Source organism: Bactrocera tryoni, unplaced genomic scaffold (genome assembly GCF_016617805.1).
Source record: "Bactrocera tryoni isolate S06 unplaced genomic scaffold, CSIRO_BtryS06_freeze2 scaffold_7, whole genome shotgun sequence".
NCBI lineage: Eukaryota > Metazoa > Arthropoda > Insecta > Diptera > Tephritidae > Bactrocera > Bactrocera tryoni.
Window position 1 is genome coordinate 7,219,897 of NW_024396366.1, and position 12,839 is coordinate 7,232,735.

Below are 12,839 nucleotides of genomic sequence, written 5' to 3' on the forward strand. Positions count from 1 at the left end.
CTTTTTGAACGCCATTGTAACATTTCTGCCATCCGGGAATTTTAAAAATGTTGAATAATCATTTAAAACTTTTGTTATCTTCCGTATCAGCTAGTATACGTGTTATGCTCGGAAAGTTTAGTTTCGACCACAAGGCAATAATTTCGTTTGAAATAATCTGGCATCTTTTCTTTTTCAATTTCTCCGTTTTTGCTAATTCATTATACCTTCCTATAATTATGGCCTATTTTGGAATCTTACACAATTCACTCAAGGGGTTTTCAATGTTATTGATTTCTCTTCTCTTATTCTTAGATTTTTCAAATGTTATTAAATTGTTTTCCCATTGTTTTGAATTTTTTAAAACTTCAGCACCACTTTTTTTAGAAGACATTGTTCATTAAAAAAGACACTTTCACTCCAGCCGCCACGCATGAATGAGAGACCGAAAGGCAACTGGCGCGACGCTTATACGAAGTTTCAATCATTCATAAAGCATTTACTCAAATTTACCCTTATCTATTTTTGTCATATGCAAAAATACGACGAATAACGGAAGAAGAGAAAACAAAACAGACATAAAGAAAAGAACATAATCTCATATGGTGTTTTTTCTTGGCATATGTATGAAATTTTTATACGAATTTTCAATTTAAATTCTGCGTGAAGTTTTTGAAATAAATCGAAAAACTAAAAACGTAGTTATCATTTTTTTACTATTCCTCATCGTGTTATGCCATGTAATTTTTTTTTTTCAAAAAAATTCTAAAAGTTATACCCCTACTGCACATCTTCATCTGCCGACGGTATGAAAGGGAGAGAGCCGATCTAGAGAAATTGACAACGGAACGAGTGACACCGGATAACATAGTGCAGTTTATGACTGAATCGAAAGTAGTGTGGGATAGCGTGAGAGCGTGGTGTACTATAGTTCTGAAAGAGCTAAGAAAAAAAGATTGGCAAAGTAGCGAAATCAGAGGGATGAATGAGAAGTAGGCCGGAATGGCGTGACTGACGAGCCGAATGGCTGGGCTTGGCCTCACGATGTAATGTTTAACTGCAGTTCTGTGGGGCAAATAACAAGCAAATACAATGGAGTTAAGGGTTTAGTACGTGGGCGTATTGGTCTCCGCTTCAGCGGCCAATGCGAATCGTGCATACCGTCCGGAAACATTGCGGTATCTTTCGCAGATACTTCAAAACTTCAAACTCATAGCTTATACAATTCGATCGGAGCAATCCTGCGCGCAGAGTTCAACGTTTAATTCGACCGGGATCCGGCACATCATCTAATTTTCATCTGGATACTGTTCATCTAATCGATCGTATCTTTGCATGTAGCGAATGCCTTTACATACATATCTCACATTTTTATGATTAAATGTGAAGTATCAAAATTAACCTTTTTATTTAAATTAAATTGTATTAAAAAACAAGAGCATTTTTTCTTGCCCCGTTTAAATACTCATATGGTTCTTCGAGCCTTAACGAAAGGCACCTTCGGATTTTAACAGACAAATTAATAAAAAGAATAATAGTGGTGACAGAAACCAAACGAAGTGCGGCAATAAAAATGAAATATATACGTAAAAGTACCGTGGAGAGAACCAAAGCAAATACAAATTACAAAACAGAAACATACATACATACACATGTGTATATAGCAAACAAAACCAAACGAGTGCTGTGAAAAACAGAAATAAAACAAAGCAAAAACCACAAGGCATGTCCCTAGGCAGCAGTAAGCTACAAGAGTGGAGGAAGATAATTGGAGCAAAACGCCCAGGCACTTCAACACATTAACCCCAAAATCAAAGTGACAGTATTAATTTCACATTTTAATTATTATATGCACATATGTACTATATGTATGTCAGACAGTCAGACTTATACATATATGTACATATAAATTCCGACTTACATATATAGGCAGACAAACGGACGTGATTACTTTTTCTCTTTCACACATAAAAACTTTACATATTTGAAATCACTTTGTTTCACTGTTGCTTTCAACTACGTCCACATTTACCATGTTTTTTTTTTATTTTGAATAAAGGTAGAACTGCTATTCTTTTTCATAGAATAATATTTGAATATGTAATAACAACATTTCTTCAAAAATGAACTTGTGCATTAGTGCCAAGGGGTGCCATTTAATACTTCCCGCCAGTACGCTGTACTAGTACAGAAGTACAGAAGTACCGAATTCGCTACTTATCGGTAAACACCAGTACTTCCACCATAATCTACTTCGCTTGCTTTCGAGAGGCGAATTTAACAAGGAGATGTCCTAAGAGAGAGTCTATCGTCACCCTCTGCATTACCTGTAAGTACCTACGTCGCTACTCCCAGGTAACCACCCATTTCGATAATCCCAAATCGCTATAAAATTCGCCAGTAGTTCTGATTTATAAAAACACGCATCTTTCTTTTAATTTTAATCATTTCATTTTAATTTTATTTTGTTTGTAAAAGCACAAAGTTGAAATTTTAAGTCGAATTGACTATTGTGTCTGTTGATGCTGTGTCTTGTCTTTGGACATGCAAGCGCTTTTAAAAATGCGTTTTTTTTGCAACTGTATTGCTTTACGCAGTTTTTCGTCTGCAGTACCATTCCCATCATTTAACGGAATGGAGTCTAAATAAAAAAAAACTTACTAAGTGCCAATTTTTTTTTATAAAACAAGAAATATAATACCCAGTAGTGCGTTATAAAAGTTTTGAAAGGATTTTAAGGACTTTTTGCCCTGCACTCCATCGACATTGAATGCCATTGCTATTTCATCGCTCGAAATATTTCGTAAATTCTTCAAAACGCCGGTAGGTTGCAGCAGCGATCTCATAGCTTTAACCTGTGAAAAAATAAAATACTATGAAGCATGTTCAATAGCGTGTCCCTTATTTTTCGAATAAATTTGTTTTTTACGTACTTGTGATAATTTTTTCGAAGATTTTTCTTGCAGTTAAAAAAAAAATTATTCGAAAAAGAAGGGCCGCGCTAAATATCAACAAAACTTAATAATATTTCTAAAACTTACATAAGTGTTTTTGTTTTCGCTGTTGAGCTGGTCATTTAAACTGATTAGCTGCTCTTCGTTCTTTATGGGGAATTTGGACTGGATAGGCAGCTCCTCTGCACGCTGTTGCAAAAGTTGATTTAGGACAACTTTTTGATCGGCCAGTGCTTCAATTGCTATTTGCAGTTGACCTTAAATAATTTTCAAAATTTATATAATTTTATATTTTCAAATTGTTGGTCAGCAACAGTATCCTTACCACGAACCACCTTAATTTCCTGTTGCATGGCATCTGAAAACATAAGATTTTAAATAGATATGTAGGTATAACACATGGATCAGTTTTTCGTAAATTATTTTTACCCTTCATATCGTCGATCTTTTTCTCGAGCTGATCGATAACGATAGTGCAACTGCAATTGTTGTCTATTGGATTTAAATTTATTTGAACTAATTTTTTTTAAATGAATCAACGATCACTTACTTTGTTTGTCAAAGGCAACGCGTTTAATTTTTTTTGGAGGAGTATCAGGCATTTTGAAAGCTTATTATTTTTTATTTATTTATAATTTTAAATATTTTTCATATATAGTTATGACTATAATAAAAAGGTAAAAACAAAAGTTTTAACTAAACATTAATTAAAGTAATGCAACATCGGCAGTATCAATAAATCGTCGCGATAAGGCACCCCAACAGCTTTGCATTCAAGGTCTAAAAATGAAAACGACTTTTCCGCTTCTGATGGCTCCCTGTCAACTAAATATATTCCCAAAGTTGTTGAATTAATAGGTTCTTCAAAAAAGGATCTAAGATTTTTTAATCTGCGACCTATTATTGTGCCTTCTACACCTGGTGTAAACGAACGGATGAGTACGGGCGTATTGTTTTTCACGTAACAGTAATTGTCAGGGCCTTTTGTATTTAACATGCAGCCTTGAAATAAATATTTTTTTTCCCAACAGTTCTGGTTTATTTTTATTTAAAGGAGCAACGAATTCATTTTCCATAATTTTCCTGTGTATTTGTTCGAGAATTTTCGTTGGTTTTAGGATATATTAATCCGAATATTAATTTTTCGGATATGTTTTTTTTGTTTGCTTTCGATATTTTGACAGACACTTTGTTATTTACTAATCTAGTTAGGAATTTTCTCATGACTCCCAATTCTACAAGGTGCATGCAGTCCAAAGGAACCTGTGTAACCATGGATACCCCAAGTTTTTCAAAAGCTGACTTCTCTTGTAAATATTGACCTTCATGGTGAGTTGGGTATTTTCTAGCTGAAAAATCTTCATTTGTAATTAGCCGACCCAAATTGGTGCTATAGGTTAAAACGCAATCAATTTTTTTGGCTACCTGATCACATTTTGAACATCCATGTGCCGATGTGTGCCCAGGGATTCCACTTACAAATGCTCTTGCTGGAGCATCACAAACTATTGACCCGATTTGAACCTGCAAGTTCCTGCCAGCCACCTCACATCCACTTTCCTTTAACATCGCAAATTCTGAGGTAAAACTGCTTAAAAATTCTGCAGAGTTATTTGGCTTGCTTTTGCCCAAAAATACACCTATAAGAAATACAAACATATTTCCTAAATTAGTTAGCCTACCTAAAATTGGCCACAATTGTGACTTAGAACTTTTAAATAGGGGAAGTCCGTCAATATTAATATCAATCACTAACGGACCGGAAAGCTGAATAACTTTGCATATTTTTTGAAGCTGTTGATTTAATCCTATATGGAGATATAATCCGCCCGCGAGTTGCACTATATCTGGCGCTGAATTAGATATAAACTTATAAAATGGACTTATTCTTAAACGTTCCTCCCTCAAAATTTTAATTAAATGTATTGCACAATTCCGCTTTGGCTTATATCTTAAATACCACTCTTTAAGTTTGTCATTTAAATTTGAGCCCGTGGGATTTTCAACAAAGTCAGTGTCAACGTTTTCTACGTCCATGTCTGTGTCTCCTTCTACCTCCACTTCTTGTATTTTAGCAATTTTACGCACTTCACTTTGTTCCTGTTTCTTGTATTCACTTACACCGAGCCGACATTTTTCTTTGAATTTCTCTCTTTCATTTTTTTTCAACCTTCGCAAATGCCTTTTACTTATCATTTTTATCTTTTTACCTTTATTTTATCAATATTATTTATATTTTATTATTTAAAGGTACTCCTCACTTCCACTTTCCAAATTTGACACGCTATATTTAATATATAATTTAATTATCAAAAAGAGCAGCTTCCTTCTTGGCAAACACGTGGCGAATGAAATGATGTGACAAAAAATATAAAAGAAATGTCATTGCTTCGTATACACACGAAGCTTAGCTTTGTTAATGCATCGTTTTTCTGTATCTGTGTTTTTCTTAAATGTAAAGACACCCCGTGCTGCATTACTACGTGCTAAGTACTTACCAGAAAGTACCGAAATCGCTAGTAGAAAGGAGGCTATCGCCACTTCGCATACTGGCGGGTTATTATATACACATACATATACAGTCCACTAATATCAACTATCTACCCTGCTAACCACGGCTACCCACTTGAGTCAAATATTTCAATACAACTACACATTTTTTCTCTATGCACTAACACCAATGCACATTTTCGGGTTACTTTTTGTTTACCTAAATGCGATGAAAAAAAGTTTCTTTCATTTCTTGATTTATTCGAATGAGTGCGAAGGAGAAAACATAATTGACAATAGTGCCAAAAGAAAATCCCAAAAAGGGTAATAAAAACAGATTGAAAGACGCATGTCGTTCGTGCTCGTACAACAAGAAGGTAAGTAAGTGAATTTTTTTAAATAATTTGCAAATAATTACTTCATTTGTTTTTATAGCATTGGAAATCAGAACTGAATTGTAAATAGCAGCTGCAGCAATATCATCAGAAGCATCAAATATCAATTGTTAAGTAAGTAGTAGCATGTGAAAAAAGTGTGTGTACTTTGAAATTGGACTGCGCAGTCCAATATAACACGCAAAAATAAATACATATGTACATATGCATGTATTTTATGCGTTTAAGGCGGCAAAATATTTGTCTTTTACAATCTTTTTTCAATCTTTTATTTTTAGGTATTTGTCTTTTACAATCTTTTTTTATTTTTTTATTTTCAGCTATTAATAATTCTTTTCTTTAATTAATCTTTTTTCAGATGAAATTATTTTTTTAAATTAAATATATTTTTATTTACACAATGTCACCGTTCTTATATTTAATTACAATTAATTACAATTTTATATAAATATGTATCAAAAATAATAAAATTAATAATTTAAAAATTAAAAGGTTTTCTTTGAAATTTTAAGAAATTTTTAAAGGAGGAATCAAAAAATGCAGCCCTGCATCAGCCGTCGATTGGGGATATTAGAGCAGACAGATATACTTTTTTATATGACACACGTATACGTACGTGTGAGGGGAAAACAGGGAAGAATTTCCCGGCGACCTATGGCAAACTACACATGTTTAACCATATGTTACCCACTTAGTATCTGGTTTTTTACCCGCTCATGGTTGGCAGGGTATGTTCAAATGTTACATACATACAATAATAAACACATAAAAATCTATGCATTTATATGCAATACGCATGCACTCAAATTTACAAGAATACAAATATATTTACTTAGGTTAAGATATATACTATACATTGTAGAAATATACAAGTAACAAAAGAATCATATGGTTGTCAACGGCTGAGATCACCTGATCGAAATAGTTGATATTTCCGCACAGAGACTTAAATAAAAGGACTTAAAATACACATACATAGATATTATTTTTGACTTATAAAGACAGACAAACGGACGTGATTAAGCTGTTTGTTTTTGAAATAATTTTGTTTCACTTTTTTTATTAAAAGCGTTTACTAACAAAGGGAAGAATTTAGTATACCGTCCCAGGATTTCAAGGATAAAAAGGATATGGTCGGATAGAGGAGATTATCCTGATCAAGGATATATATGGTTATAGCCGCAGGAAGCTTAGAGTTTAAGAGATATTCGCATTTAAAATTTGCAATATTTTAATAAAATTTTTTCTATATTTAAAATTAATTTTGCACTTATATTTTTCAATTTTATATACACTAACACATCACTAATTCGTTTGTACACATTTATTTTATATCATATATTGCAAAAATAGCTTTTATTATCCATTTAAATTATTGTTGAGTTATGACTATTTAATAATAACAAATTAATTTCAAACTGTCAAATAATAAGTGTTACCTTATCGACATCATTTGTAATAAAGTGAACAGATTATACCCCAACTACGAGAATCAACAACCTATAAAAAAAAATAAACCTAGTCAGCCCAACACTGGGGTGCATTACATTTTTTTCGCGTAGAGCTCCTTTTCAAAAAAAATTACCCTGGTCGAACAAACACCGGGATGTATCAGAATTTTTTTCGCGTAGAACTCCTTTTTGCGTGGGCGGCCTTCGGCCGCGCTTCAAAAAAAAATAACCCTGGTCGGTCCAACACCGGGGTGTACCAGAATTTTTTTCGCTTAGAATTCCTTTTTGCGTGGGCGGCCTTCGGCCGCGCTTCAAAAAAAATAACCCTGGTCGGTCCAACACCGGGTTTATACATTTTTTTACTCCCCTAGAACTCATTTTTACATTGGCGGCCGCTTAATTTTTTATTGTTTATCAACGATTATGTTTCCTTTATTTAGGGTATAATATTTCTTTTTTATTTTTTTTTGTTTCAGTTTGTAAAATATTTTAGTACGTTAACACTAATTATTTGACAAATTTATTTTTACAAATGATGTCGATAAGGTAACACTTATCATATGACAGTTTGAAATTAATTTGTTATTATTAAATAGTCATAACTCAACTATAATTTAAATGTATAATAAAAGCTATTTTTGCAATATATGATATAAAATAAATGTGTACAAACGAATTAGTGATGTGTTAGTGTATATAAAATTGAAAAATATAAGTGCAAAATTAATTTTAAGTATAGAAAAATGTTATTAAAATATTGTAAATTTAAATTTTAAACGCGAATATCTCGAAAACTATAATCTTCCTGCGGCTATAACCTTATATATTCGTGATCAGGAGAATCTCCTCTATCTGATTATACCAATTTTTTCCCCGAAATCCTGGGACGGTATACTAAAGCCGACCCCTAACAAATATGTCCTAATAGTAAATAGTTCGGTTCTACGCCCACCATTTTTTCAAATAATATATGCGAGAACTCAATCCTATGGCAAGTAGAATCAAAATGTTGTATAAAAATATCTTCGATTTTTGTTAGAAATTTTATAAATTCGAGGGGTGGTTTTACGACTTGGCAATTAATATATTGCATTTCGAAAGTGAAAAAGAAATCTTCTCCAGTGATGTCACAAAGGCATGAAACAATTATGTTGTTTAAAATATTTATAATATACATACATAAGTAACCGCAAAAATATACGAAAGCATTTTTGTGAAGAAAGCTGCTTTCATCTACGACCACATTTACCTCTATTTCAATATTTTGAAATGTAGAAAGAGTAGGTCTTCGCAATACTTGAAAAGTTTGCCAGGAGGTATTTCGACCCAAGTCATCGTTACAGGCGCTTTGGAGGGAGCTATTTCAAAATGACTCAGACTGCTCAACTGCCAAGAGTTCGCAATTCCCTTTATCAACGCAGTGAATATATCCTATGCCCCAGGGTTGTCTGAAAAGATATGCGAAACGCTGCGGAGTTATTCTCACATCAAACTCCCCCCCTCACGTATGTGTCCGAAAAAATTCTCCAGTCTATCCTGAGTCAGTTTTCTTGTCAATAAATGTGTGAATCCCTTTCTAGAAATGCCACAAACGTCTTAAGCTAATTAAAAGTTATTTCACGACCGAAGGGATCGTACACTTTAATAGAGTTAAGAAACTTCTTGGTTTCTTCAAGAAATTTTAATTGATCCCCAGTAGCCGAAAGGGGTTCTTTAAAGTGTTCTATTGCTCCAAAGGCATTACTATTAAAAATATTGAATAATTTGTCAAAAGAAAGGACGAAGGTGGCTGTATTTAGAAAAGATGGAGACTTAGAAGTATTAAGCTTCCGGAGCTATAAAGGGCAAACATAGCACTTGCAACAGAATGACTAAACACTTGAGAAGTCAACTGCGCGCTCATTTTTGTGAAAGGTTTAGGAGAAATATGTGCCGAGGTTAAGTTATGGGTGCAACTTATGTTGTTATGGGTACTATTTTCATATATATGAACGATATCCGACCATTCAACTGGACGCCCGTCAAAAGCGACTCTGTTTTTTTTTTTTTATTTTCTGAGCAGTTTCGTGTACTTTTTAAGAGATGTGGCGAATCAAAGAAGTGTAAGACTTCTGAGCCATTCACTTCGAAATAAGGCCTTTCTTTACTTATTCCTACTAAGCTTAGAAAAATTAACGAAATTTTACCCTATGTCGCTAACTATTTGGCAGGGACGCAATCCAATACTTTGGAGTTGATCAATATGTTTTTTCATCATATCTCCTTTGCAAGCTTTGTGCACAGAAAAATATGCTAGAGAGGGGTCTAAGTTTCTCCACCAATACCTTGGACGAAAAGTGTTAAAACACTAGAAGCTACTCTGGAGGTACGATTTTCATCACTGTAATCCTCCAACCCAATGATCCAGTCCCTATTTCTCTCATATTGTAGGTGGACTTTCAGAGACATTTCGTCACAGCATATCGAAACATAGCTCTGTGCGTCTGTGAAACCACGACTTCTCAACTCTAAAGCTTTAGTGCTGCTAAAATTATAGCCAGGGTTACCTGGCCAACCTTGAACAAATTGTTCGAGGGTAACTTGTGATCGCCAATTAAAAAAGGGCTTTAAATACCTGTACGCAATAGGTGATAAAAATTTGACAGCCAGAGCTAGCGTTTTCAATTAACTTTCAAAACTATAGCCCTTCAGAGTACGGGCGCATTTTTAAGGCAATTCTTCACACAAATTGCAAGATGTGGAGGAAATTTGCCACATAGCTCTTCAATTTGTCTATTTTCTTCCTGCCCACGTATAGACAAATTCTTATTTTTTTATAAAACTTCTATTTTATTTTCTAAAGTTTTCACCTTATTGCGTACATATGTATACTATTTCCTGTGATTTAGAGTCTAACTTCTACCGATACATTCTTTTTCTAGGGCTCCCTTTTGACAAATAAATATCTGTTTGAGTTTGTCTACTCAATTCCCAAGTGTTCACTAGTTTCGAATTACCTAAAGAGGAAGAATATGTACATTCTTCAAGACATGCTGGTTGAAGGGATTTACCTAAGGGTACAACTTCAAACATATTACTGTTTGAAGTTGAGACAGTTCTAATTGAAGAAGAGCTAAGGTGTTTCGGGTAAAAATCTTCACAACCTAATTCTATAATGTTGTCCTGTCCGTTTTGATCAGTTATTCTACCTACTTGTTCACTACAACCTATTTCATCTTTCGCTATAAGTGGTGATAATCTTAAATTTAAATCTGAGGTAGCAGTCTTCAATAACAAGCGGCTTTTCCTCATCTTAAGTGAGAAATGTCTTTGGCACGCAAATAAATGTTTAACTGTTGGTTTCGGTACGCCCAACAGCTTGACCCATTCACGCCGCCTAGTTAAAATAAAAAAAACACAACCATTAACTAAACTAAAAATTGAAACTAATAATTTATAGTTTTAGTTTAAATTATGCCCTAAACCGGGAAATAGAAAACCTACTACTTAAAAACGTTGAAGTTTTAATTTCAATAAATTTAATTCGCAAAAGAAAAAATACACTTTTTTAATTTCATCATCATCAAAGCTATTAAACTACAATTCCACGAATATTTAATTTATATTATTTTAATATACATATATATACATACGTATATATGTATAATTAAAATATAAACTATAAAATAACGCGATTTTATAATTGCACATTTTTTTATAAAGTAACGGCTTTAGAATTTCGGACAACCCTATTCACATTTTGTTTTCGTATTTCCACTAAATTTTCCTAACATTTAATTCCTCACACTTACATATATTAACCCTTTATACTAATACTTAATATCACTTATTTATATACTATTTTCATGTATTAGACTCACCTGGATGGGAAGGGATAAAGCGGCACCCCCAAACTGCAACCACCAACACATTTTCGTAAAGCCATCTTTTTATACGATAAAACAATTAATAACATATTTTATACAATGGATGTTAATAATACTTGCTCTGGATGAAGTGTAGATAGTATATAATAGCAGTTTATAACTATTTAAAAGTTAATTACATTAAAATAATTTAAATTTTGAAAGTTTTTTCTGCTAATAAATATGTCCGTTGAAAAGGCTTTTTAAATTACACGGTTACACGAAACACATTAAGGGGATTCTCTTGCTCTTACAAGATTGCAGATTGCACAAATCCAATACCGAAATATACAAGGGTACGACAGCACCCATTGCAGAATCTAGTGATATATGAACGGCTGATTTTGGGTCAATTTATTGTAAATGACAATTGTTCATGGCTATTGTGAATTGGCGCTCCTTCTGCATTCATTCTTAACAAAAAAAAAAACTGTAACAAATCTTTATAATTTAAATAGAAATTGTAAAATCTATTTAAAATTTACCTTTCTCAACATTTTAACGTCAAAATATGTATTTAAGTAAAATGACAGCTAGCACAGGGTTCCAATTATTTTTTTACGTGTCATTGCAAGAAAATAAACATGGGTTTTGATCTGACATATTTTACAGCCATTGCAAATAATTTCCTGCGTGTGTTTGTTGTTGTGCCGTTGTACCAAGAGGAAAATTCTGCAATTCGTGCACCGTGCAAGAGTTTTGCAAGAGCAAGAGAATCCTCTAATTGTTTTTTTAAAGTAGTTACACAAATATTCTTTAAATAGATAATTTTGTGGAAAAATTAAATTGAAAATCTATAATTTTGTGAAGAAATTGTTTTTTTTTTCAAGTGTAGACTTAACAAGTGTCTTATAGTGACAAATTTGTAACCATAAAAAGTACAAATAATGAAAAGCCGCTAAATACATACTATACAATATTTTTCACTTAATAAAAGCGCTAAACTAAATTTACACGTGATGGAAATTTACTCGTTCTAGTTAACAACAAAAAAACCGCAGACATTTTAGTAAAAACAGAAAATCTCTCAAATATATGCAAAATTACTTGTGTATATCATAGAAAACTTAATACGGTGAAAGGTGTGATATTTTCTCCAGCATTAATAAACCTTTCAGAAAAAGAAATAACAACTGGTCTTAAGGATCAAATTGTAATCGAAGTTAATAAAATTTCAAAAAAAAATAAAACAATAAACGGATATGTAAATACTCCTTTGCATATTCTATCATTTGACTTATACCTCCCTAAAGACCTAAAAGTTGGTTTCGAAACTATTCAAATCAAAACTTCTATTAATAAGCCCATGCAATGCAAAATATGTTACGTTGTCGGTCGTACAAAAAACACGTGTACCAACACTCCTGTTTGTGTCGCCTTACCAGAGCACTCAGAGGTAATAAAGAGCACTCAAATTAAATGTAATAATTGTAATTCTCAGCATAAATCAACAAATAAAAAATGCTCAACTTATCTTAAAAAGCAGGAAATCCTTAAATATTCTACATCAAACCGAACATCAATTAAAGAAGCAGTAACTTACGTGAATAACAACTTTTCTTCAGACTACTTCACAAAAGAAAACCCAATAGAATCATTGAACTTAACCACAAAAGAATTAATCAAAGCAAAAACAACAACATCCAAAAACAGCAAAAATTCTCA

The 12,839-nt window shown here is 32.8% G+C and overlaps 1 protein-coding gene across 2 annotated transcripts; it reads right to left on the reverse strand.

The window, feature by feature from the left end:
- Positions 1 to 2,465: 2,465 nt before the first annotated feature.
- LOC120781603 lies at positions 2,466 to 11,458 on the reverse strand. 2 transcript variants are annotated; one of them, XM_040113840.1, is made up of 6 exons: positions 11,252 to 11,458; positions 11,130 to 11,194; positions 3,259 to 3,291; positions 3,021 to 3,190; positions 2,681 to 2,834; positions 2,466 to 2,620 (listed from the first exon to the last, which is right to left on the reverse strand). In XM_040113840.1, exons 3-6 carry the CDS (start codon positions 3,284 to 3,286, stop codon positions 2,487 to 2,489), a joined length of 486 nt encoding a protein of 161 aa, XP_039969774.1. In that variant the 5' UTR covers positions 3,287 to 3,291; positions 11,130 to 11,194; positions 11,252 to 11,458; the 3' UTR covers positions 2,466 to 2,486. The 2 variants fall into 2 exon arrangements, with proteins under 2 accessions (XP_039969774.1, XP_039969773.1); XM_040113839.1 differs by lacking the exons at positions 11,130 to 11,194; positions 11,252 to 11,458 and adding exons at positions 3,363 to 3,425; positions 3,484 to 3,569.
- Between the last annotated feature and the right edge of the window lie 1,381 nt (positions 11,459 to 12,839).

Bases quoted from the DNA above. Each gene is read 5' to 3' on its own strand.
- LOC120781603 (XM_040113839.1), bottom strand. From the start codon at position 3,535: ATGCCTGATACTCCTCCAAAAAAAATTAAACGCGTTGCCTTTGACAAA. The intron at 3,426-3,483 runs GTAAGTGATCGT...TAAATCCAATAG, and splicing joins CGTTGCCTTTGACAAACAAA to ACAACAATTGCAGTTGCACT. The intron at 2,835-3,020 runs GTAAGTTTTAGA...ATTTTTTCACAG, and splicing joins GCGAAAACAAAAACACTTAT to GTTAAAGCTATGAGATCGCT.